Below are 25,811 nucleotides of genomic sequence, written 5' to 3'. Positions count from 1 at the left end.
CTTGAATGCCTGGGTAGGTGGGCCACTCCCTAAGCCTACCATTTTTGTTGTTGCTGAAATTTAGAATCCCGAAGAGAATGAAGGAGAGAGAGAGAAGTAACACGTATTTAACAATCCCTGTGTACATCGCACCATGTATGCATTGCTGACTGATCTCACAAATATTCGTTGAATTTCCTAAGTGTCCCAAGTTCTGGTTGTAGAAAACACAGAAGGGACACCTTCTGTGCCCCTTAGCAACCTTGTAAATGGACGATAACATCCTGTTGTACACACATACACACTGAGATTCTAGAAGACAAGTAAGTCATGCAGAGTCACCTGCCACATTGGTTTGACACCAGAGGAGAAGACCATGGCATGCATCCTGGTGGAGGTGTGGAGAGAGAAATAGTTTGCTATAGCAAGGTCACAGAATCTCACCCTGTTTTTTCCTCCTTTTCTGTGCAGATGACAGACAGCCAACCCTCTGCCTTCATCAGGCTGGACGCTTAACCGCCACATCTCTGGCGGCAGCTCGGGAAACACAAAGCTCTAATTAAGGATCATTGCAAACCACGTTTTGCGGAGGGGGGTGGCAAAGACCCTTCTTTCAAAGGCCTCACCCTCGAGAGACCCTGGATTGTCACAAAGATTAATGACCACTCGACCCCTTTGGATGGGAAAGGAAATCACTGATTAAAGCTTCGTCAAGAGATATTATCAGCTCTTTAGGATTGCAGAAGTCGGCTACTTTATTTTCTGAAAAGACAGATACACGCCAGCAGAGCCAACACACCATGAATGGCCTTCGCGTACCACACAGTGATGTCGGGGACACAAGGGTGGCCGTGCCCCGGCGGGAGTGAGGTTGGCCCCAGCAGCTCTTGAGTCTCCCCCCTGGGAATTTCCGCCGTCCCTGCTGATCGAGTCTCCATCTCCGGGATTTTTCTTCTTCTCGCTCCTCAGTCAGGAGGGATTTCCTCCGGCCCGTCACAGGGAGGCCCCACCAGGTAGCAAAGATGGTGACCACGAGGAAGAGGACCCTCAAAGTGCTCACCTTCCTCATCCTCTTCATCTTCCTCACCTCCTTCTTCCTCAACTACTCCCACACCATGGTGGCCACCACCTGGTTCCCCAAGCAGATGGTCATGGAGCTCTCGGAGAGCCTGAGGAAGCTCATCAAGCACAGGCCCTGCACCTGCGCCCACTGCGTCGGCCAGCGCAGGGTCTCCGTCTGGTTCGACGAGAGGTTCAACCAGACCATGCAGCCGCTGCTGACGGCGCGCAACGCGCTCCTGGAGGAGGAAACCTACAGATGGTGGCTGGTGAGACCCGGGGCTGAGGGTGGGATCGGGGCTGGGCGGGGGGCCGGGAGGGGAGCCCTGGACCCAAATACTCTGTCCCCAGTGTGTTCTTGGGCCCTGTCGGGCATTTAGCAGGATTCAGATTATTGTCCTTTTGTTCATTCAGCAGCTGTTTATTGAGGACCTGTTACATATACGTGAGAGCAGGAGGTGCTGCGTTAGTTTCCCGTGACTGCCATAGCAGATGGCCATAAGCTTGGTGGCTTCAAGCAGCAGGAGTGTATTCTCTCAGAGTTCTGAGGGCCAGAAGTTCAAAATCAAGCTGTTGACAGGGTCGGTTCCTCCTGGAGGCTCTGGGGGAGAATCCGGCCCATGCCTCTGCCCTAGCTCCTGTGGCTGCTGGCAATCTTTGGCGCTCCTTGGCAATCGTTGGCATGGCTCGGCTCGTAGCTGCATCACTCCGTCTCTGCCCTGCCTTCGCATGGCCTGCCCCTCTGTCTCAGCCTCCCTCTCCGTTCCTTAGGAGGGCGCCTGCCATTGGGTTTAGGGTTCATCCTGAATCCAGGTTGACTCATCTAGAGATCCTTAACAAGTCCATCTGCAGAGGATCTTTGTGAAAATGGGATCACATTCACAGGTTTGGGGGTCTAGCACTTGGACATATATTTTGGGGGGCCACTATTTCACCCACTACGGGTATCGAAATGTGAAAGTGAATCAAATCCTTATTCTCATGGAATTTTACCTGGCCAGGAAAGACAGATAAGAAACAGACAAGGTAGGTTCAGGCAGAAGTGCTTTGAGGAAGAGCGGATGAGGTTTGTGATAGTGAGACACTGGAGAGGGGGCCTCTGAAAATGGGGTGGTCTTGGGGGTCTCTGAGGTGACAGGACTTGGGTTGAGACCCAAAGGCAGAGAAGGCACCGGCCCTGGGGACATACAGAGAATGTGCTGCAGGGTCCCAGGCCCAAGGGTGCAGAGCCCTGGGTGGCATCAGCTGGGTGTGTTGGAGGAGTAGAAAGCTCTGGGGGGCTAGTGGGGGGTGGGGGCGTGAGTCTGGCGAGGCACTAGGAGAGGGGTCTGAGAGTGGGCGCCACCCAGGCGAGGAGACTGGGGTTTGTTCTTAGTGCAACAGGAGGCCGCTGTAGAATTTTTATCAGGGACTTCCACGATCTGGTGTAGCCATTTGAAAGGTCATTATGGTTGTTGAATGCAAAATAGATTGAAGGGAGCAAGAAATATCTATTCATTCCTTATTTACTGAGTACCTAGTAAATGCCAGGCACTGCTGTATTGAGATGGAAAAGACAATCTTCCCCTTCTTGGGTTGCAGGCGTGGCAGAGAGAAGGGAAAATAGACAATCCCAAGCTGGGGTGATAGGTGCTACGTCTGACCCCCTTTGCGGTCTGGGGCTATCAGGGAAGGCTTCCTGGAGGAGGTGCTGGCCAGGCTCAGCATGAAGGATTCGGAGAGGTTATCCAGATGGATTCTGGAGGAAGGACGCTCCAGGCCGAGGGACCAGCCTATGGGCTGGAGGCATGAGAACGCATGTGTGGGGTGGAGGTGGAGCATCCTAGCTGAAACCCACCTGTGGATGGGGCCGTTGCTGCAGCTCCTGACATCCTGCACATGCCATTGCTAGGAGAAGACAGAGTTGAGGGAGGCTGAGACAACCAGGGAGACTTCCTGCAAGAGGCAGACTTCCCCAAACAGCATTTTCTTTAAGTAATCCCTGCACCAGAGGAGCTTACTGTTTATTTGAAATGAACAGAAAATGTGCGCGAGACTTGGAAGGGTAGAAAGTGATGGGCTGTGAGTCAGATGACTGGGCTACATCCTGGATGGTCAATCTGTGTTGAGCATCTCTGTGTGCAGGTCCCGGGGACAGGCAGGGTCTTTGCCTTCTCAAAGATTGGAGGGTCTGGTGAAGGAGGCAGTGGACCAAGCATGGTAAGGGTTAGGGTGGGGTCTCAGCCTCGGCACCAGGTTATTTGGGGCCGGATCGCTCTTGTCATGGGGGCCTGTCTAGTGCATTGTGCAGTGGCCCTGATCTCTACCCACTAAATGCCACGATCACTCGGTCCCCAGCTGTGACAGCCAGAATGTCCCCAGATGTTGTCAGATGTCCCAGGCAGGTTGTGTGTGTGCGCATGTGCAAAGTCCCCCGCGCTTGAGAGCCACCGTGATTGGGAAGTGGAGACACTGATGGCAGAGGTGGCTTCACACGTATCCCTTCTCCCCTCTGGGTCTCAGATTCCCCCATAACCACAGTTGGAGGGACAGGATTAACTCCAGTCTTCCCCTTCAGAGCTTTGAATCTATGATTCTCAGTGTCACCGTGGGATTCTGCCTGCAGAGGCTTTTTAGGGACAAAAGCATGTGTACATAGCCTGGGCGTGGGCCAGGCTGGAAGGGACCCTGCCAATCAGCAGATAAAGGAGGAACTTGGGGGCCCTTATCCCCATTTTGCGGATTAGGAAACTGAAACTCAGAAAAGTTAAGTGACTTGTGCCAAACAGCACACCAGTTCCAGCCCCTATAAAGACTTTATTAAAAACAGTTATTAGAATGGGTAACCGGGGTGATATGATCTTTCTTCTCCAAGGTCCTCAGGGAGGGCAGTTTCTAAAAATTTAAGACTGATTTAGCCCTAGAGGGATGAAAAAGTATAAGAGGGAAAAAGGATCTTGATATGACCTGTGTATCTTCAAAGACTTAGAAATTCAGCCCTGGCATCGGGTCCCTGGGTTTTATCCCTGATTTTCTAGGTCCTATTAAGTGTGACTTTGAAGAACCTCTTGTTTCACTGAATTTCAAATTCCATCTCTGTAAATGGAAGGGATAGTAGTCACGTCACCAGGTTTCCCTACAACACTGCAAACATTAGTTTTAGCAGTTGCATTTATTTTTGCTGGTTTAATGTGCAAGTACTGCTGAATTGCATTGTTTTAGCACTGAGGTGGAATCTGTTTCCACGTGGCTGTTACCAGTTTATCGAATGTCCTACCCCACTGCCAGCCCAGCCCTTCCTCAACTGCAGTCCTTTCTGAAGTTCGGCCTCTGGTGGCCGGTCCCAGGGCAGCCGCTTGGAGAGGCTGAGTGCAGAGGGACAGGGCTTCACTCTGTGGGAATCAGCAGAAAGGAGGAGCAGGGCTTTGGAGCTTCTGGATTCTGAATAACCCACAATCTGGAGACACGTGCTTTGAATAAAGAATCGGGACGGTGGCCCGGAATATTTGACATCAAAACCATCCCGGAGTTCCAGGCTGCACCATCGCTCTCTTTAAAAGCCTGAAAGCTGCCAGGACGACCTCATGGATGGAACTGGACTTAGGGCCCCACCCGCAGGACCTCTGAGCGGAAGAAAAAAGTCCCTGCCTTTGAAACGCCGCGAGCCTGGGGGGAAGGCCAGCTGCGAGAAGGTGGTTTGTGCCCACAGGAGCAGAGGGCGGACACGCTTTCTCAGACCCACATTAGAGGCCTGGCTTAGAGCAGATAAACTAGAGTCCACGCCCTGTTCTCCCACTTTCCATCCCTGTGGGGAGACTGACACCCAGAGACGTTAAGGACTCAACTGAGGTCACACAGCCCCGAAGGACAGAGCCAGGCCTGGGACTTGGTCCCTGGCTCCAGGACACCTTTGCTTTTCCTTCCGTTGCCCACGGCTACCCCTCAAGGTGCCATGGAGAGGAGGTGTCAGGGCAGACGCAGGGAGAAGCTGGCAGCTACAGGCTGGGGTGTCTGGGGAATTGCGTAGTTCGCGTGCCCTGAAGGGTTAGGGCGATGCCGGCTTCCCTTTCCAAGCCCCGCCTGTCCCAGCTCTGACTTGTCCACTCCGTATAGCATCTGGCGCGTGGGCGGGACTCAGCTGTGTTGGGTTGAATGAATGAATGTGTGTTAGCCCTAGCAGACGGCGTTCACTTACTCACTCAGCAAACACGTGGAATCAAGCACGTACTGCGTGGCATGCCTGCGCTGCCTGCTGCTTGGACGCTGAAGGGGACAGACAGACAGACCAACGGCAACTGTAGATCTGCAGGGGATCGCTTGAGCCCAAGAATTCGAGGGTGCCGTGAGCTGTGACGCTGCCACTGCACTCTAGCCTGGGTGACAGAGTGAGACTCTGTCTCAAATAACTAAATAAATAAGGCCCGCAGCGAGGCCCCAGCGGTGCTATCCACCTGCTTAAGGCCGGAGACTAGTGTTTCAGGGGACCGTGGGAGGCTTCCCGGAAGCTGATGCGTCATACACTGGACCTGGAAGTAGGAGCAGCTTCGCCGGGTGAGGGAGGGAGGAGGGGGAATGTGACTCCTCTCAGCACTTGCAGGGGACGGGTGCAGCCCTGAGGCACTGATGACCGATAGAGGGAGGGAAGGAGGCCAGGAGGCCAGCCATCGTGCCTCAAGGCGGGACAAACTGTGCCACAGTTCACCCTCCAGACTCCCACGCCCACCCCAACCCGTGCAATCAGCCCCAAGTGCAGGGTGCAGCGGCGAGGGAGGCAGCCAGGGCTCGAACTTCAAGGAGGTGCCTGCTCTCAGGTGGTTCCTGGAGAGTGAACATGCCTCCTTAACTGTGTGGCCTCACTCACCCCTGCCCCAGGCCCTGCAGACCACACCCTTTCTTCCCCATCCCTCTCCAGACAGTGCCCACAGTGGGTACCTGCATCCCTGCCCCGCCTCTGCTTCCAGGGAAGCCGACCCAAGACACAGCACTTCCTCAGGGAGCTTGTACCTGTCAGCAGGCATTTATTAAGTGCCAATTGTATACAGAAACATGTATTGGAAACCCATTAGGAAGGAAAGGGAGGGTGCCTTTGAACTTCTTAACATTATGTCCTATGTTCATACCAGTAGCCTTGTAGTATTTTTATTGTCATTGCCAAAGGCAGAAAAAACAGAATATTCCTTCTCAGGGAAAACAGTGATGTTGCGTGGAGTGGCCTGCCCGACCTGGCTCAGCTAGCGAATGGAAGGTTCAGGGAGCTGATCCAGAGAGGCACAACTCAGTTTCCCACCCAGGCTCCCCCGGCTCTGCCACTGACACACTCACTGTATGACCTCGAGTGAGCCCCTTCCAGGGTTCAGGCCTCAGTCTCCCCTTGTGCCCCGAAGGACTGGAGCACATCTGAGATCCCCGAAGTGTGGAGCATGGATGCCGAGAGATGCAGGGCATCGCGTCGCAGAGCGAGGAAGTGATTCCCGCTTTAGTTCTTGTTCCATCTCTGCCGTGCAAAGACTCTAATTTGGCCGGGTGTTCCGCTGTGCACCTCTTTACACCCGTCAATCTTGTTCTCACAAAGAGAGGACGCTTGCCTGGGCAAGCAGCAGAATAGAGCTGGAACCAAAGGAGGTTGTTTTGTCTTCATCTTATCGTACAATTACTGTTTTATGTCTGCCAGGTAATCCCTGCTTTCCACTTGTAGTAGACGTGTGAGGTTTCCTTTTCAAATAAACTCACTTTGTTTTCTTAAGTGAGTCATTAAAGAAAAATAGTCAGTAATAGGCGAGACGATGTGCTGTGTGTGCTCACACCAGGCGAACCATGCAACATGCCACCAACACGCGTCCCGGCCGGCCTCGTGTGCTCAACCCTGGGGCCTCCGTGGCGGTGCATGCGTGTGCCCAGTAGGCGCTCAGTGGGTATCACTGCAGGATGGACACAAGAATGCCATGTTGGTCCCTAATCAGCACACGGTGCCACGCTGCCTTCTGACAATGGCACAACGTGAGGGTGCTCTGTGGCCTGAGCACGTCTTCACAAGCTTGGGGCTCACAGCAGCCCTGGCTGGTTGGGGATCTCTGCGGAGGCTCCTGCAGGGGTCCTGGCTGTGGTCCCCTGCCTCAGCGGTCTGAGAGTATGGTCCCCGCACCAAGAGCAGAGCAGCAGCACCTGTTAGAAATGCAGGATCTTGGGCCTCAGCGCAAACCTCCTGAGTCAGGACCTGTGCCTTAGCAAGGCCCGAGGGGATTGTCTGCACGTCAGGAGCCTGGAGCTGCCCTCGGTGATCCTATCAGAAGCAGATGGTTAGCAGCCAGGCGCGGTGGCTCACGCCTGTAATCCCAGCACTTCGGGAGGCTGAGGTGGGATGATCATTTGAGTCCAGGAGTTTAAAACCAGCCGGGACAACACAGTGAGACCCCATCTCTACAAAATTAATAAAAAAAACTAGCTGGGCATGGTGGTGCATGCCTGTAGTCCTAGCTACTTGGGAGGCTGAGGCAGGAGGATCTCTTGAGCCCAGGAGTTCAAGGCTGCAGTGAGCTATGATGATGATATCATTGTACTTCAGCTTGGGTGACAGGACTGAGATCCTGTCTAAAAAAAAAAAGCAGGTATTTAATCTAGATATTGTTTTCTGTGGTAAAATATACGTAACATAATATTTATCACTTATAAGTGTACAATTCATGGCATTAAATACATGTTCAGTGTGATATAACTATCATCGCTGTTTCCCAAAGGTTTCTATTAGCCAGACGCAGGCTCCGTATCCATTAAACAATAACTGCCCCTTCCCCCTCCCTCAGCCCCCAGTAACCTCTAATTTACTTTCTGTCTCTCTGAATTAGCCTTTTCTAGATATTTCACGTGAGTGCCATTGTTGTATTTTGTCTTTTTGTGTCTGGCCTTTTTCATGTAGCATAATGTCAAGGTTCATTTCTGTTGTAGCGTGAATCAGTACTTCATTCCATTTTGTGGCCGAATAATATTGTATTGTATAGACATGTCACATTTTGTGTATCCATTCATTCATTAATGGGCCCTTGGGTTCTTTTCATTTTTTTTAATAGAGTTGGGGCCTCGCTCTTGCTCAGGCTGGTCTTGAACCGCTGACCTCAAGCAATCCTCCCACCTTGGCCTCCCAGAGTGCTAGGATTACAGGCGTGGGCCAAGTGCCCGGCCTTCATTTTTTAGCTATTGGAAATAATGCAGTGAACGTTAGCATGTGAGTTTCTCTCTGAGTCTCTGTTTTCAGTTCTCTGGGGAATATATTAGTACCTAAGAGTGAAAATTAATACCTAAGAGTGAAAATGGAAGTTTTGTATTTAACCTTTTGAGAAACTGCCGAACGGTTTTCCACCATGACTGCACTGCTTTGCCTTCCCGCCAGCAGCGCATGAGGTTCCCATTTTCCCTGCATCCTTACCAACACTTGTTATTTTCCATTTCTTAAAATTAGAACATGCTAGTGAGTGTGACGTGTGATCTGGATCCTGTTGCTCCCCACGGCACGCCTCCCTTATGCCAGAGGGGCCACATGGTTTTACCTAGAGGAGCAGTCCGGGTTTCTGGGAGCCTCTCCTTGGGAGATTCTGGCTCCTTCCCTTCGAGGGGGAGCTGGGTGCCCCAGGGATCTCCCTGTGCATGTCCCTGGTCACTAATCTCCTGGTAGTAGCCAAAGCCACTCTAGCCACTTTTTTTTCTCCCAGCCACTCCCCTGTCCCTGGGGCTGGGATTAGCTGACGGCAGTCACCCTGCAGCCCACCTGCCCCAGCCCTAACTCCAGGGCTGGGCTTTCCGAAGGTCAAGATTTCAAGGGTTGGAGGCAGTAGCTACGTTTTAGAGAAATGTTAAGTGGGTTTCTAGAAGCCTGGGTTCAAAGCCTGATTTGGATTCGGGGCAAGTCACTCAACCCATCCAGCCCCAGAGCATCCTTCCTCACCGGTAGCACTGTGGCGTGGTGACAGGCTTAGGTGCAGCACTTCTTACGAAACCTTTCCACATTTACTGTGAATGAGGAAGGCAGACGCGTCAACTGGCAGTCACTACACTGTGTGGCCCGAGCTCCACCTGAGCCCATGCAGGGAGGGGACCCATAGGGTGACCAGCTTGTCCTGCATCTAGGGAAACCCCTCAGTCCTGGGCATACCAGGATGGTTGGTCACCTTGGGATAAAGCCAGTGTTCAACCTTGCCTGGAGGTCAGGGTGGGTGTCTTAGGGCAGCTGACCCTTGAGCTAGGCCTTATAAGATTAAAACAATTTGCTAGGCAGACATCAGAGGACTTTGTGCATTTGGCAAATGGCTTATTCTTTGGTCTGACTGGAGCCCAGTGGTCCTGGAGCTAGGGGAGCTGAGGGGTGGGCGGGGAGGTGGCACAGAGGCACCCTGGTCCTGGCCGGGGCTGGAGAACTGGCATCGCTACCCACTGCCTGCTCTTCTCCTTGAGGCATGAAAAAGGGTACACAGTCCCCTCAACTTGGTGTCTGAGCAGGGCAGGGGTGAGACCCACGCAGGTAGGCGGAAGGTCTTTCAGAGAAAGAGGGACTCCCCAGGGAGGAGCAGGTTGGAGGAAAGGTGACAAGTTTTGCTTGGGACATGTTGAGTTTGAGGGGCCTGTGAGACCAGATGTGAAGATCCAAGCTCAGTCACCTGAGCCTAGTCTCAACGTGGCTGTAGCAGTGCCTAGCATGTAGTAGGTGCTCAGTAAACATTTGCAGCCTGTATGGATGGCCTCTTTCCTCCCTGAGGAGCACCTGGGCTCCCCAGAGGACGGGGTCGGGCAGCTGTATCTGAGCTGCCTCCATCTCTGGTGCCCAGCAGAAAGAAGGGCACATGGGAGGCCCCAGTCAGTGACCCACAGGAAGCCAGGCCCGCCGGCCAGAGGCTGCACAGCCAGGCTGACCCCCTTCCACCCTCTGCCCACAGAGGCTCCAGCGGGAGAAGAAGCCCAATAACTTGAATGATACCATCAAGGAGCTGTTCAGGGTCGTGCCTGGGAACGTGGACCCCGTGCTGGAGAAGCGGTCTGTGGGCTGCCGGCGCTGTGCTGTCGTGGGCAACTCTGGCAACCTGAGGGAGTCCTCATACGGGTCGGAGATAGACAGTCACGACTTTGTGCTCAGGTGGGTACTGGGACCCTCGCCCCAAGCCCACCACGCTGCTCCGAAGGGGCCTCTTGGAGCGAGAGGAAGTGCCTTGGCTCATGATCAGAAGGTCCAGGTTTCAGTCCTGGTGTCTCTGGACATACCCAGGGACCCCAGGCCGCTCGCGGCACCTCCCTGCCTCAGTTTCCCCATCTCTGCATTCCAGGATGGGACGGACTAGAAGGGCCTCTCTGGATGCAGAGAAGAAACCATACACAGCGGGCCTCAAGCGTGGCACAGGGAGGCTGGGAGAGGGCCAGCCTGATGGGAAGACTCTTGTTTTGTCTTTAACGCTCATCACCATTGGCCGTCTAGGCCACGATAGAACCGTATATGCTTTTAATGTAAAAAATATTTTCCCCACCAGTGAGTGAAATAGATATTCCTGGAAGGTGCCCCAAGTCTGTCCTGGGTTTCTCATAGTTCCCACCACACCACTCACAAGTGCCCCAGGACGAACAGCAGTGCAGGGGTGGGGCAGCCCATCCCAGCAACCTTCTAGAATAGTCCCTGGTTTCTGTGATCTCTGACTTTAGTCCTCAGACCACTCAGCTGGCCTCTGTGAGCCTCACTGTACCTGGCATCCAGTGGGGATGTCTGTGGTGGGGGGCAGAGCTGGGTTTCCTCGACCGCAGAAAGGGACTGCGACATGCCTGCCGGATACGACTCTGCACGACAGGTGGCCGATGGCGGTGACGGTTAGACTCTCGTGGAGTCATAGAAGAGAAGGAACTCGCCAGAGCCTTCGAGCTGCATCTTGATGGGCCCCATTTTACAGATGAGGAAAACGAGGCCCAGGGCGGGGGGTGACTGCCCTGAGGTCACACCGCGGGCTTGTGGAGCTGAAGCTCTCCAAGGACCGGTGCCCGAGCCGCGAGGTGCAGCTTTCTCTCCCTTCTCCTCCCAGGATGAACAAGGCTCCCACAGCGGGGTTTGAGGCTGATGTCGGGAGCAAGACCACCCACCACCTGGTGTACCCCGAGAGCTTCCGGGAGCTGGGGGAGAACGTCAGCATGGTCCTGGTCCCCTTCAAGACCGTGGACTTGGAGTGGGTGGTGAGCGCCACCACCACCGGCACCATCTCCCAGTGAGTCCCCCCGAGCCACCTCGCTGCCCCCTCCCCCAGGCCAGTGGGCACCGCTGTCCCCCACCCAGCTTTTCCAGTTGCAGAGTGAGACTGCACTGGGAGGAGGGGGAGTGCAGTCGCAGCCGCCGCCCCCAAGGCCAGGGCCGCACTGGGCTCGGGCTGTGGCCTCAGGCCTTGCAGTTCCTGGACAGGGAGGACCTCCGGTGCTCTCAGCGGGCCCTTGGCACATGTTATGGCATCAGGCCTCACGGCAGCCACTGTTGTTCGCTCCCTTCTCCCAGTGAGGAAACTGAAGCTTGGCCACGCCACTTGCTCGAGGTTGACCGGACGCAGCCTGTGCTCGCACTTGGCTCCAACTCCTGAGTCCTTGACTCTTCCCGAGGACAAGCGGCTGCGGTTTCCAGATTTCCATGGCCCCTCGTCTTAGGCCAGGTTTCTGGGTGCAGAGCTGGCCCGGGGACTCCAGGTGTAGGAGACTGCAGGGCAGCACCCTCAGGCACAGCCCGGGGCAGGGGAATGAAGCCCGGTGCAGGTGGGGGCCCAGTCGCCCTCCCAGCTCAGAGTCAGTGCCAGCCATGGAGGCCAAGGAGGCTCACACTGCCTGTGGGGACGGACGCTGGGGGCCTCATGGGCCCCACGCACTCCTTCAGGGAAGTGAGGGCATAGCACGCCTCGAATGAGCCAAGATCGCCCTCTGCTGTCTGTGATTGGCCAGACTGGCAGCGCAGGGGGAGGCATCCCAGAGAAGCCAAGGCCTCACCCGCCTCCCGGAGCTGCATGCCCAGGAGCTCCCCGCCCCCGCCATTAACCAGCTTTCCTTTCTCCAACTGCAGCACCTATGTCCCCGTCCCCACGAAGATCAAGGTGAAACGGGATAAGGTGAGTGGAGCTCAGGCCCCTTTAGCTCTAAGCTCAGGTTCCGTTTCTGCGGCTCTGCGGGAGAGGCCTCCAGGCAGATGGAGGCAGCAGCCCCCACTTAGCCTCCCTGCTGGGGAGAGGGCGGAGAGGTTCTCAAAGTCGGGTCCCCAGACCAGCAGCATCACCTGGGGGCTTGTCACAGATGCAGCTCATCGGGCCCACCCTAGACCCTGAATCAGAAACCGGGGGGATGCCCGGCAGCCTGGGTTTTAATAGGTCTCCAGGGCAGGGACGCCACTGCCTGTAGCAGTCCGAGAGTCGCTCCTGTGCGGCTTGAGCGTCTCTCCATGTCTTTTCTGCCTTTGTCTTCCCCAGTGGGCCCCCTGGGATGGGTTGGCCAAGAGATGGGTGAAGAGCAGGAGGGAAGTGACGTGCCCACCTTACTGGCCCTTTGCACACACCGTGAGAATTAGACAGGCTCAGAGAGGTCAGGTAACATGCCAGGGACACAGAGCTCGTCCATGACAGGGCTAGAACCGAAGTCTCCCTGTGCCGCCAGCACCCTGCCCTTTGCACTGGGCCACACTGCCACAGGGAAGCAGCCACAGGTGTGACTTATAGGGCGGGGCTGGTGGAAGGGGGGCCTCCCAGACACAGCAGCACCTCGAGGCCAGACTGAGTGATGAACAGTTGACCAGAGATCTGCATAAATCACGCTTCCAGTCCGGGCTGGAGTTTGGCTTGCTGGAGGTGCACGCCCTCTACTGCCTGAGAAGTCCCTGTCACTGTCCTCGAGGCAGCCTTTGGTGGTGGATCAAGACCAAGCCTGACACCGGGACCGCTCCCAGCTCAGCCGCTACTGGCTGTGTGACATTGAGCATGTCACCTCCCCTCTCGGAACCTCGGTTTTCTCATCTGTAAGACGAGGAGAGGGAAACCTGGGATCCGCAGTGACTCCAGCCAGTGCCGGGTAGAGGGGGTGGCTGCGTGTGTTTCCTGCAGCGCCACAGTTGTTCCCTGGAGCCCCTTCTCCTGAGTGGCCTCTCGTCCCACTGCCTGGCCTCCTTGGATTTGTATTTGAGCCTCACCCCAGCCAGTTTTCTCTCAGTCCTGGGGGGCCTCCTCTGCTCCATTCCTCCTGTCGTCTGTGTCCCCTCAGCACCCTGTCTCAGCGGAGCGGGGAGTGCCCAACTCTTCCCACCAGCATGGGGGCCCGCGATGGCAGGGCGTTTTTCAGGTCCACGGCTGTGTCCCAGGGCCGTGGCAGTGTGTGGCACCTGATGGGTGCTCCGTGTCCTTTGCCCACCAGAATTCACTGAGGGCCACGCCCTCCCCTCCCCGCAGATCCTCATCTACCACCCGGCCTTCATCAAGTACGTCTTCGACAGCTGGCTGCAGGGCCACGGGCGGTACCCGTCCACCGGCATCCTCTCCGTCATCTTCTCCATGCACGTCTGTGACGAGGTACGTCACCCTCCCCCTGCCCGCCGGGCTGCCTGGAGGACGGGGCTTGCGGTCCATGTTCCTAAGAAAGGCAGGGGGCAGGGTGGGCAGGCAGGCCAGCCCGTCTCTTCCGGAAGCCCAGACTCCCCATCTCTGCGATGGGGCTTGTGAAGCGTGTCCCCTGGGGTGTTTTAGCGAGTGACAGTGCTCCGTGAGAAAGCTCTCAGGAGCATGAGTTCTGCACATTCTGTGCAAGTGCCCACGACAGAACCAGGACGATGGGTGGTGGAAGCTCCGACGTGGCCACAGAACAAAGGAGCGGATTCTAAATGGGCAGGTTGTCTAAGGCCACGGTCCTCAGTCTCAGTTGCTCATTAGAATCATCTGTGGGGCTAAACTGCAGCACCAGGCCACACCCCAGCCCCATGTCACCAGACTGTCTGGGAACCAGGCACCCAAGAGTCCCGCGACCCACCGAGGTTGAGAACCAGTGATCTCGAGAAGCTTGCGTTTCTCCTCGAGGATGTGCCTCCCACCCCGGGCTCTGTGCTGGTTTCCATCAGTGATCAGGGGGGCTTGCTGCCGCCCTGGGGAGGGGAGCAGGAGGGTGGGCCACCCCGCCCCCACCTCCTCCCTGGCCCTGGGTTCAGGCAGGGCGTTCAGGTGTCCCTTCTTGTCACACCTGGCCCAGCCCAGGCCCACCCGGCTCATGGTTGCAAATCCCAGGAAGGGGTCCATGGCACTGCAAGGCGGGTCTGTGGTCTTGGCCTTGGTTGGTGTCTCGCCCTCCTCTGGTGTCCCCACGCAGAAATGTGAGCCCCCCGTCATCTCCTCACCCCACCCACCTCCAGCCAGCTGATCACAGACCCCTCGGGGTTCTCCCTCAGAAATATTCTCCCGTGTCTTCATCCCGTCCAACCCTAACGTTCCTGCTCTGGGGTGGGCCTCAGTCCGTGGTGCATTCACTGAGGAAGCTGCATGTGGCACGGAGCTGTCCCCTGCTCCTGCTCTGTCCCCACCCCTCAAATCTGTCCTCCACACCACAGCCCAGACAGCATGTCCTCTCCCTGGAAGCCCCTCCCAGTGTCCCTTCCTGGTCATCTTTTCATTTTCGAAGACCCAACCGAAATGTCACCTCCTGGGAAGAACTTACTCTCGAGGCACCAGCCCTTCCCTCCTCTGTGCTGAGGGAGCCCTGAATTTAGCCCTTGTGCCTCCAATGACCACTCAGCTGATGACTGACTGCCATAAACTTTTAAGCTCCAAGGCTGAGATCTGACTTGTGTGTCCCCAATTTCCTCAGCACCAGCCCAGGTGACACCCGAGGAAGGTCTGCCTGGACTTTGATACGTCCAGCACAGTGCCTGGCACAGAATGAGTGCTCAGTCAGTGCCTGTCACATGTGTGAAGGGCCCCTGGACCAGATGGCTGCTGGCCTCAGGGAAGAAAGGGTCCACACCTACCAGCTGCCTTGTTGTCATTGTGATTATTGGTCCCGTTTTCCAGATGAGCAAAGTAAGGCTCAGAGAAATGATCTGACGTGCCCAGGGCACTGTGCCAGTGGCAGAGCTGGGGTTGGGCCGTTTGCTTGGCTCCACTCCACTTCCTCCTTCCCACGCTGCCTTCTGTGGCTCCTCAAGCCTTGGCGAACAGGTTGCACTTGCCGCGGAGGTGAGGCCCGGCCTCCTGAGGACCACCCACATGCCCTAACCTCCAGGGTGCCTCCTGGCATTGGACTGAGTTTCACTTAACTTGCTTTTGCTTCACCAAGCCCCCGGGAGTTCCAGAACCTAGAGAAGGGATTTCCTGTGTCCTCGGAAGTGGCGTTTACTGTCGCATGGGATTCCAGGATTACCTGCAGGCTCTTTTCCTAGAGGTGCCACCTGTGGCCCTGCGTCTGGTTCTCACCTTTGCTTTGCCCCCACAGGTGGACCTGTATGGCTTCGGGGCAGACAGCAAAGGGAACTGGCACCACTACTGGGAGAACAACCCGTCAGCAGGGGCTTTTCGCAAGACAGGGGTGCATGATGCAGACTTTGAGTCCAACGTGACGGCCACCTTGGCATCCATCAACAAAATCCGGATCTTCAAGGGGAGATGACGCCGAGAAGGGTTCAGGATGGACGCGCCATCACGCCTCTGGATTCCAGCTCCAGCATCTCGCCGGAGCCATCCTGCCCAGGAGCTTCGAGAGCCAGCCCCAGGGGTGTGCCCAGGTGCCTCCTGCAGCCTCTTGCACCCCAGCCTTCTGCAGCCTCCACTCAGCAAGGTCGCCGATCTCCGCCAAGACTGCAGAGCAAGTTTCAGAACCTGTCTTGGGTGGGGAGAGTTTCCTCCCACTGCTGTCCCAGGGCTGGGGAGACTCTGGGGAAGCTTCAGTCTCCAAACACTAAAATCATTTTGGCCTCTGGGATGGGGTTGGGGGGCGAATCTGAACACTCCCATATTCTAATCGACAGGAGGCTTCCCAGGAAAGATGGGGAGAGAGACTTGCTGCTGCCCGGGGGTCCAGGGCTGACTCTCCAGCTCTGACCCCCACTGGGATGTTTCTGAGTGATGATTACCTCCAGGACAGAGCCACGTCGGGCCACGCAGGTGCTGGGGGCACAGTGCCACCCTTCTTTGCACGAAGCCTGGCCTCTCACTTGGTGTGATAACCCTCTCATCCCTTTCTTCCCAGAGTTCATTTATCATGGCCAGGAGAGACTTCCCACCCCCAAGATCTTCATGGAAACTTGGCAGCATGTTTCTCCCTCCTGCAGATGTCTCTTCCTAAGCAGATGTTCCCTTGAGCAATCAATCTCCATGGTTATAATCATGGCCAAGAGCAGCTCTGCCTACTTCCATGTGCCTTTGTGTTTGGGGAGGAAATGCATGCATTGGCTGAAATGAGGCAAAAGCTCCTACTCGGGAAAGGGGGCCCCCACCAACGGCCCCCCCCTGCTCCAGAGCTGGGAACGTCTTTTCTAGATTCCTGCGACAGTGCCCAATTTGGAATAAAGCTCAGATGACACTCACAGCCACCCAGGGGCACATCAGCCAGGGAATACACCCTTATTTTCTTAGACTGTTGGATTTGGTGCCTGTAACCTCCAAGGCCACACAGGGGGCTTCCAACAGCATTTTCCCCAAGGGCCTGAGCTCTGGGCCATGTCCCTGCTGGCTACCTCTGGGGTGTCGGGGGTCTGGGTGGGGGCCTCCAAGAATGGTGGCTGCACTTACCTCATCTTCTCACTCTCCTGCTACCCTTTCTCCTCAGCCTTCCTGATTATTTATTGATTTATTTTCTTTTTAATTCAACTGACATTGTGGGCACCCTGGCCCTGTTGCTGGTCCTGGGGTCTTAATTAAGCTCGCTATTGCCCAACCCAGCAGCAGGGGAAGGGGTGCTGAAAGGGAGGCTTGTAGGAATTCTCGGACTTGGGGTGTTGCTCGGGGCCGACAGGCGGGCAGATCCTGTGGCATCAGCCCTTGGTCACTTGTGGAGTGCCTGCACTGCCCTCCCGTTCCAGCCCAGTTTCCTTCCTCCTTGTCGTGGATTTGGCGTCGTTCTCAGGCTGGGAGTGTCCAAAACTCAGTGAAACCTCGTTGTGGCCGGGTGGGGAATGGGGCAGGCAGAAGAGGACAGCGATTATTGGCTGTAGTTCTGAGGCTTCATCAGAAAAACCACTTTTCCTGTTGAAAACATTTCCTGAAAGGCCACTGCTGCTTTGGGGAGGCGTGAACTTTCAGGGTGCAATCTCAGAAGTCAGGGGACCCACTCCCCCTGGCTCAGAATCCCCCTCTGCCCACTGGGTGGAAGGAATTATGGGGGCTCAGGAGCCTCAGTCAGGGGTCACAGATGGCTTCAGGCCATTCAGAAGAGTCCCCAAAAATTGCATGCCAAGTTTGCTTCGTTTTTTTTTTTTTTCCCCCTGAATTCTGTGCATCTGAGCATGGTTCTGGGGAAAGTTTCCATAGCTTTTATTACCTTCTCACATATTCAGAATCCAGGAAGTGTTAAGCAAACAAACAAACCTGTTTCAGCTTTAAAAGCCTCCCAAACCGAAGGCTTTCTTGACTGATACAGGCTGGCGTGTCGCTGCGAGTCTTCACTCTGAAGTCATACCCCTCCGAGGCTCACAGCCCTGCTTGACATGGAAGACTCAGCAAATGTCGGCGGGTGGCTAATTAGTCCCAGGGACAAACTTGAGTCACATGGACACTGATACAGAGGGTCGTGTTGACTCTGGAACTCTTCCCCTTCTCCCGGAAGCTGAGTCTGTTTGGGGCTGACGGGTTCAGTAGAGCGATCTGCTTTGGGTTTTACTGATGAAGACCAGGTCCCCCGAAGTGAAGTGTCCGTGCGTGAGCTGGCGGCTGTCTGGGTTGGGTCTGCTCTTCTTCCTCCCACTAGGATCTTCAGGCTGTGGGATACCTTCCAGCCTACCACATTAGCTCTCATTTTACACCGAGAAAAGTATGGCCTAGAGTAGAGAAGTGACTTGCAATAGTAATCTGATGATGACGGCACAAGTCAGAGTTTGAGCAAAAATAGGGTGTTATTTGCTCCACGTTTAAATTGTCCAGAGGTAGGCTTTCCCAGCGAGACTCCATCCAGCATCTTGAAAAAGTGTAACCGTCATGTAGGTGTCTGCTCTGCTCTCTCAGCACCGAGCTCCACCCGCAGGCGACCCTGGTGGGCAAGCTCTCGTCTCTGCCTTCTCATGCCGTACCCTCCAGCAGAGGAGAGAGCATTTCTCTTTCCCATAGCCCAGCGGACTCTCTTGTGCCTTGCTGACTTAGCAGTGGTACTTACCCGAATAAAAGCCAGTCATTGTGGCCAGAATTAGATGCACCAATTGACGCAAGCCATGTGGAACCCATACCTGGGGTGAAGGTGGCTGAGAACCAGACAAGAGTGTTTCCCAAAGGGCACTGGTTGTGCCGTCAGCAGGAGGACAAGAAGGACCCATGCTAGGCAGGCAATGGCAGGGTACTCCCTCTAGCTCCTGAACTCCAGTCCAGGGCTCTGTCCACTCTGCAGGCAGAGAGCCCCTTGGAGACCAGCCCTGGGCTCTAGGCAGGGAGCAGAAAGGTCCCTGCCCGTAGCACACAGCGCTGAGCCTGAAGGTGCAAAGGCAGGGGCTGATGAGGCTGGCCCGTGAGATCTCAGCAACATCCCAGCCTCCGGGGTTCCCCCAGCAAGCCAGGAGGTGGATTCTCTAGAGCTGGAACCACATGCCCCTCCCCTGCCCTCTCCCACCTGTTACGGGAGAAGGGAGGGAAGGTTTGTAACCTCTGGCTTCATGAAGGAATTTGAGAGGAGAACTGAGTTCATAAAACATAAAAAATGGGGAATCCAGACAAGGTGAATTAGGCAGTTAAGATCTGGGTGGTTCTTTTACGGAATCTCAGTCTCCGCTGTGGCCAGAAGGGGGCGCTAGAGGCCAAGCCTTCCTGGCTGTGCCTCGCCACGGGCCCTTCCGTGCCAGAATCGCTCAGATCTCAACTGCCGTCTCCGCCTCGTCTGGTTTCCTTATTTTTTGTTTTATTTTCTTGTACTTGGCTTTTCCCACTAATCCCAGCCCACACGGTTTGCTGCACGAGAGCTGGGATATTTGTTTAATTGTTCTCTTCAAGCTAGCTTGAAAAACAAGGTGGAAACTCAGAAAACCCACTCTCCCTCACATGATCAAAAATACTTCCTGCAGGGAAGCCCCAGCCCCGGGTGGCCAGTGTCCAGCTAAAGATGTCTGGACACCTGCCATGTGCCATCAGGAACCAGCAACTGTCCTCGCCCCTCTGAAGAGCTCGGGGACGTCGCCATGTTCATGGTGGACATCTGGGTCGCTGCAAACCCGGCCACGTGCCACCAGCCTCATCCTGTCCTGTGGGCTGGGCCAGGCGGTTCTGAGATAGAGTCAACTTCCCGCTTCTTGTTTGCACGAAAGCACCAGCTCTTACGGCCCTGGTGCCTACCTGACACTGTGCAAAGAAAAGGAGAGGGAGGAGGAGAACCAGAGTCCAGCCAAGCAGCATCTCACGGCATGTGGGGGTCAGGGCATCAGCAACTCTTACTTTCCTACCAAAAGAGCACTGAATTTCCTGCAGGCAGCCAGCCTGCTCCACACCTCCCGTTCTTCCCGCCAGAGCCCGTCGGGCCATCCGCACTGGTGTGGAACCCAGCGCTGTCACCCAGCTTCTATCCTAAAACTGCCATCGGTTGCCAGTCCTGAGCTGGGACGTCAGCTTTAACCCCAGCCTGCGTCAGGGACCCCTCCCCGTCGGGGTGGTGGCGGGTTCATCCCCTTCCTCCTGCACAATCGCTTTAGCACGTCCCCAAATTCCCTCCAAAGCCAAAGTTTCCTGAGCACTTTTTCCTCTTCGCAGACCTGTGTGTTTGGTTGTTGGTGTTTTAAAATTTGCTTTCTATTCCCGCTCGCCTCTCTCCGTTCTGCAGCCAAGCGTTGATCTGGGTGCATTCGGATGATGGTAGCGACAGTCTACTTTCCTCAGCCCCTGCTCTGTTTTATTTATTGTTGAATATTTCCAATGACCTGAATCAAAGTGAATTAAAAAAGAGCTATTTTATCGTTTGGGTGGGTGTGTTGTTTTCTACAAGGGCCGAGCGCTAGTGCTGCCTCTCTCTTGCCGCTTCCATTCAAGGGATGTTTTCCATCCTAAAATGGCTCAACACTTCATCTCCAGGGGGCCTCCTGGGCTGGTGCCCCCACACCGGTGCCCAGAGGTTCAGGAGACAGAGCGGAGCCTTAGCGTAGGCCTCGGAGAGTCCTCTTCTCAAACCCAGCCATGCCGTTCCCTGCTGGGTAACTAGGGAGTCACCTAACCTCTGAACCTCTGTGGGCTGGTGTCTGTCCTCCCCCAGCAGAGGGGGGCACACCAGGGGATAGACACGAGTCTGGTCCAAAGTTGGCACTGATTTCCAGTTGGGGTTTTGTTTTGTTTTTTGTTTTTTAACGGATCTGGAAACCCATTATTGGGACTCTATAATGTAAAAATGGTATAAATAGTGATGGCACCTCCCGATTTGCACGGCACTTTACAGTCTGTACAACACCTCCCTGGGCATGATCCTGAATTCTCACAGCAGCCCTGCAGGCTGGGGATGGATGGGGACAGAGGTGCAGGAAACCAAGGAGGGCTTCGCTCTCCAGGTCGGGCGTCCTGTCTGCTCTGCTGCCTCCCAGCCCTGAGTTCATCCGTTTGTCTCTGGTGACCCTCTGGAGGCAGCCCCCGTGCCGGATGGTGCAGAGTCACACAGGTGCCCTGGAGTCCGGCTGCCAGCACCCTGCTCATTAGCTGTGTGAGTTAAAACAAGTTACTTAACATCCCTGTGTCTGATCTCCTTACGGATAAGGTTGGGATGACGTAATGCCTACACATAAACACGTCGAGGACTAAATGAGTTAACACATGCAAAGGGCTTACGGAGGAGCCTGGCGCACAGTAAGCCTCCAACACACGTTAGCTATTATTAAATCAAACACATGGGCAGAGGCGCTCTCTGCAAAACTGAAATGAACAGTGAGGCTCCGGTGCGGAACCCAGTGTGATTCTTACTCCCTTCCCCCTCTCTCCAGCCACCTCTGCCTGCCCTGCCCCACTGCCTGGGCCTTCATGTTGCCTCTGCCTCTCCTCCGGGTGGTTTCTTCAACTCCACAGTTCCCTTTCTCCTTGCCCCATCACGTCCCTAAGACGGCCCTGCTCTCATCTATTGTCACGCTCCCCCCTCCATTCTCTGGGGGAGCTAACACCCCCAAATTCTCTCCTGGTTGGCCTCACATTACAGACGCAATATGGACAGGCGGCCACGAGGTGGCACCACACCACGAGCGGCCCCGGGGACAGCTCATGGGGCTCCAGGTGCCACTCTGTCGCCCCCTTGTCTCAGGCCAGAGCCCCTGCGAGGTCCCACCTCAGAGAGCCCCAAGGATCTAAAGACATTCAGGACGCCCCAGCACCTGCCCGGCTCCAGGGGCCAGGGCCAAGGCCCACCTGCTCTGCACCCCACCTGTACCACTACCCAAAGCAGACGCTGGGGATTTGGTCCTGGGGACACCGGGGAAGTCCGAGGAACGCCCCTCGGCCGCCCCCAACACGTGCCTGATAGGTAGCAAAGGGGAGATGGACTAAAAAGCAGTTCCTGAGTGGGAGCTGTCTATAATAGTTTCCTTCCTTCTGAAGGATGCTTAAATGCGCTCGGGGATGGAAGGCGAGTGGAGTGACCCGTCATCCCGTCCTGTAGATTCAGCCGCCGTTAGTGTTTTCCACGTAGGCCCTCATTTTCTCTTCCTTGCTTCTCCATCGTTGACTTTCCCTGGCGTTTAGGGATGAGCCTCAGATGCCACTTTGCCCCGAGTGTGAGTGAGCAGCTCTGCAATGTGGCCGCCCTGCCCGACCCACCGCAGTGTCACCTGGCAGGGGCCGAGTGGCCCCATGGGGGCCTCCCTGTTTGTCCTCTGGATGCGTTCGGTGGTTGGCTTATTCACAGCAGGATTCACTCATGGTCTTCATGTCACAAAAGGAAATTGTGTGTGTGTGTGTGTGTGTGTGTGTGTGTGTGTGTGTGTGTGTGTGTGTGCGTACTCAGAGGCCCACCCCTTTCTAAGGGACAGAAGCCATCTGAGACATGGCCTGGGTGGGAGTGGAGAGTGGGCTTGGTGGGGGATGGGGTGAAAACTAGGCTGGGATCCCTGGAGCCCCCGAGACCAGCATGTGGAGAGGGAGGGGCTCCTCCAGTGGCTGACAGGGAGGAAGAAAGGGCCGAGGCGGGGTGGGGGGGAGGGACGGGGTTACAGGGGAGCATTTGTCTTCTTATGTTCGAGGAAGGCTGCTTTGTCTTCGAAAGGGACTAGAGCAGCCTTTGCTGCTGCCAGGAGCTGGTGGAGAGAGGAAGGCACAGATGTTGCAGGAGAGAGGAGGAGGAGGGCCCCAAAGGGGAAAGAGGCAGGAGGGACCCTCGCCTCCATCACAAGGGGATGGTGAGGGGCCAGTTGGGGACACGGAGGCAGGCAGCTTTGGTGGCAGGAGGGTGAGATTATTGTCATCTGACAGCTTCGATTTCCCCATGGGCCGGGGGTGGCAGGGGTGGGGGTAACCTGCAGGTGAGGAGGAGGAAGGAGGAAGCAGGGAACAATTGAGGACAGTCTCCTGTGGGTAATTGGAGTGAGCCGGCTGTGAGGACAGAGGCAGCTGGTGGCCAGGCGCAGGGCCTAGCTGAGGTTGGAGACGACGAATTTAGAGGGGCCTCGACTGTGCAAGGTGCAGGGATGGAGGTGGACTGCTGGCCTCCAGAGGGTGTACTGGGAGAGCCTGGGGAGGGGCAGACTGCAGGGAGCACGTGCCCGTGGAAGCCGGGTAGCAAGGGAGGAAAGGCGGGAGGCGCAGGCCTGGTGAGCGGAGTCCTGTGGGTGGCAGGACACAGTCCTCACAGAAACTGCTGGAGGCTGGAAGGCAGGGAAGCCTGGGCACCGCTGTCTGAGCAAGGTGTCCAAGCTGGGGCAGCTCCGAAGGGTGTAGGGAACGGGGAGAAGCAGTGAGTGAGCAGCCCACAGCCGGGGGCTGGAGGCTGGCGCTTCACATGAGCTCCAAGGAGACCCAAGGCCACGGGGGACAAGCGTACACATTGGGTAAAAACATGCTCACCAATCTGCAAAGGCTGCTGCGAGCGAGGGGACGCAGGCAGCAAAATGGTGGTTGCCGTGGCAGAAAACACAGAAAAGTGGAGCAGCCAGGTGGCCGAGCAGCACAGAAACGCCCAGAAATGTCCACGTGGCTGGTGAAGACGCAGTTCTCCCCCACACTGCTGTTGGAGCAGGACTAAGTGACCGTAGGCCAGGATGTTGTCGGGGGCGTAGTTGTGGACCCCCAGGACCCCCTGGCATGCTCCGCAGGTCAGGAAAGCAGCCTGGCCCTCTGTGGGGCCGGGGCCTCCCTGTGACGACACAGTGACAAGCTCCTCCTGCACAGAGGACCCTAAGTGACGGGATCAGAAACCCCTCTTCTGAGCCCTTGGGGGTGTTTCCATCGAGCCTATTGCTGTGGAAAGCTGAATGTCCTGGGGGCTTCTTCAGAGCCAAAGACACCCAGGCGCGGCTCCCGCGAGTGCCTGAGCATTCTGAGAACGCCCTCCCTGATGTTTTGTAATACCGGGACTGGCCTTTCTGAAGCTTTGGGGGATGCCTTCCCTTTGTAAGCCCCCAACGGGGAGGCCGTGGCTGGATCAGGAGCACCCAAGGCCTGAATCCAGAGACAGACCCGCTCTGCAAAGAGGAACGGGGGATCCCGGCTCGCCTGCCTCGCAGGACCGGGACGAGCTGACGCACTCTGCATACATGTTTCATTTGACAAATGTGCCCTGAGGGCCACCAGGGGCTGGAGACCCAACAATGGGCAAGACAAGGTCTCTGCCACTGGAAGGTCTGAGTGACTGGGGAGACAAGCGAACAGCCAGACGGTGGCAGCACCCCCGCAGAAAGAGAGTCTGTTAGCAATGCCCACGGTCCCTTTCCCGGGCCACCGGCACAGGCTGAGTGCTGCACCTACATGATGCCATTTAATCCTGCAGCATCCTGCCAAGACGCATTCCTCTCTCTAGGGGAGAATTTAGACAGTGAACAGCCTCAAGGAGGTTGAGTTGGGGCGTAGCCGGGATGGGGACAGGGGACAGGGGACAGCTTTGCTCCAAACCAAAGCACGTTGGAGATGAGGGGCTGGTTCCCTGTGGTAGAGCAGGCCCTCTAAGGGGTCATTCGGGCCTTGGCCAGAGCGCTGACCCGAGCACCTGGTGACGGTGGCCACCAGAGGGCGCGGCAGACCCACCTTCTGCCAGGTTTCTTTCAGCGCAGGGTTTGGTTGGGACCCAGGCACAGTTTGAAAGCACAAGAGAAAAGGCACGACGCAGCCACGTATAAGGTCAGATCTTAAAAGGACTTGATCTTAGTAACACGGCCAACACTGTCCAGATAGGGAGATTTTTATCTCTGTTATTCGGCCAAGAAAATAGGTCAAGAGAAGTCTGGGCCCCGTTGGCAAAGATCAAAGCCCCAAGCGAGCGTGAGCCGTCTGACGAGCATCACATGGCTTCGTTCCGCCACGCAGAGCAGCTGGCCCCGGCCGCCTGCGCCTCCAGACCTTGGAATTTCTACTGGCCGCCCCCTCCAATCCTTCTCCCGGGCACTCCTGGGATTTAGTAGCTGTGTGACTTGGGGAGGACGGTGGGGGAGGGAAACCTGACCTCTTCAAGCCTTAGTTTCTTAATCTGCAAGATGAGTATTAAATGGCATAGTATATACTACGCAAAGCTGGCAGGAATTTCACATGCATTTTCTCATCGAATTCTCACAACAGCCCGGAATTCGATAGTATTGTCCCCACAGAGACTGAAAGTGACTTGCCTGTGGCCACACAGTTCATAAGGGATCAACCAGGATTAAAGGCCAGGCCCGACTCCGTCTCTGTCAGGACGGGGGCAGGCCGATGTTACAGTACCAAATAAGCCCCCGAATCCCGGTGACTTAGAAAAACAAAGGTTTATTTCTTGCGGGGTCAAAGTCTGATGGGCTTGGCGGTTCTCCCACAGGGGCCTTGCGTGTGGTAACTCAGGCTGCCCAGCTGTTTTTCATCTTGGGATACAGCCAACTTCAACTTCAGCCCGGGGCCCTCGAGGTCGCTGCTCAAGGGGAAGAGGAGATGGAGACGGTCCCCTCGCTCCTGACCGTCTCCACGCGGACTCCGTGCCCATCGCTTGCCTTCAAGGTCTAGTGGCCAGACCAGCTGCAGTGTCCAAACGGAACTGCAGGGGAAACTGGAAGGCGCGATGGCGCATCCGGAATAGCCGAGGGGCACTAACCGTCTCTACCCACGCCTGTCCTTGATGTCGCGGACACCACACCGCGGCCTTGGAGCCGCCGGGCAGAAGCCTGCTGGTGCCACCCTGGTCAGTCCTCAGTGCACCCTGGCAGAGGGCGCCGTGCTGCAGGCTCAGTGAGATGCAGACAGACCAGGGCAGACCTAGGAGGGACCCCGGGGTCAGGAGTCCAGAGTCCCGCGTGGTGGGATCGAGCCTGTCCAACCCAGGCTCAGCGCTGCTTCCTATTATCCGAAGGGCTGGTGTGTGGAAGGGGAGTGTGGGGCTGCTGGTGGCTGTTACTATTCTCTGCCTGGCTCGTTCCGCACAGACTGTTCTTCTCAGTGAAGACTCTCCCGCACAGCCTGGGCTGCTGTCGCATGGGGGACGTGAGCTCTGTCCTGGGAGTTGCACGG

The 25,811-nt window shown here is 56.1% G+C and overlaps 1 protein-coding gene across 2 annotated transcripts in view; it reads left to right on the top strand.

Annotated features, from left to right (window-relative positions):
* The window catches only part of ST3GAL1 (ST3 beta-galactoside alpha-2,3-sialyltransferase 1), a 91,472-nt gene extending 71,350 nt beyond the window's left edge, over positions 1–20,122 (top strand). The window contains exons 3-8 of one of the 2 annotated variants that reach the window (XM_012648144.1): positions 451–1,307; positions 9,939–10,135; positions 11,064–11,243; positions 12,077–12,122; positions 13,446–13,565; positions 15,472–20,122. In XM_012648144.1, coding sequence (XP_012503598.1) covers positions 1,002–1,307; positions 9,939–10,135; positions 11,064–11,243; positions 12,077–12,122; positions 13,446–13,565; positions 15,472–15,645 — 1,023 coding nt within the window. In that variant the 5' untranslated portion in view covers positions 451–1,001 and the 3' untranslated portion in view covers positions 15,646–20,122. Of the gene's footprint in view, positions 1–450; positions 1,308–9,938; positions 10,136–11,063; positions 11,244–12,076; positions 12,123–13,410; positions 13,566–15,471 lie in introns of both variants that reach the window. The other variant, XM_012648145.1, reaches the window with a different exon arrangement.
* The last annotated feature ends 5,689 nt before the right edge of the window (positions 20,123–25,811 follow it).

The sequence above is a fragment of the Propithecus coquereli genome, unplaced genomic scaffold, assembly GCF_000956105.1.
Source record: "Propithecus coquereli isolate 6110/MARCELLA unplaced genomic scaffold, Pcoq_1.0 Scaffold28, whole genome shotgun sequence".
Taxonomy (NCBI): Eukaryota; Metazoa; Chordata; class Mammalia; order Primates; family Indriidae; genus Propithecus; species Propithecus coquereli.
Note: the sequence above shows the minus strand (reverse complement) of the source record. Positions and strands in the feature narration are given on the sequence as shown.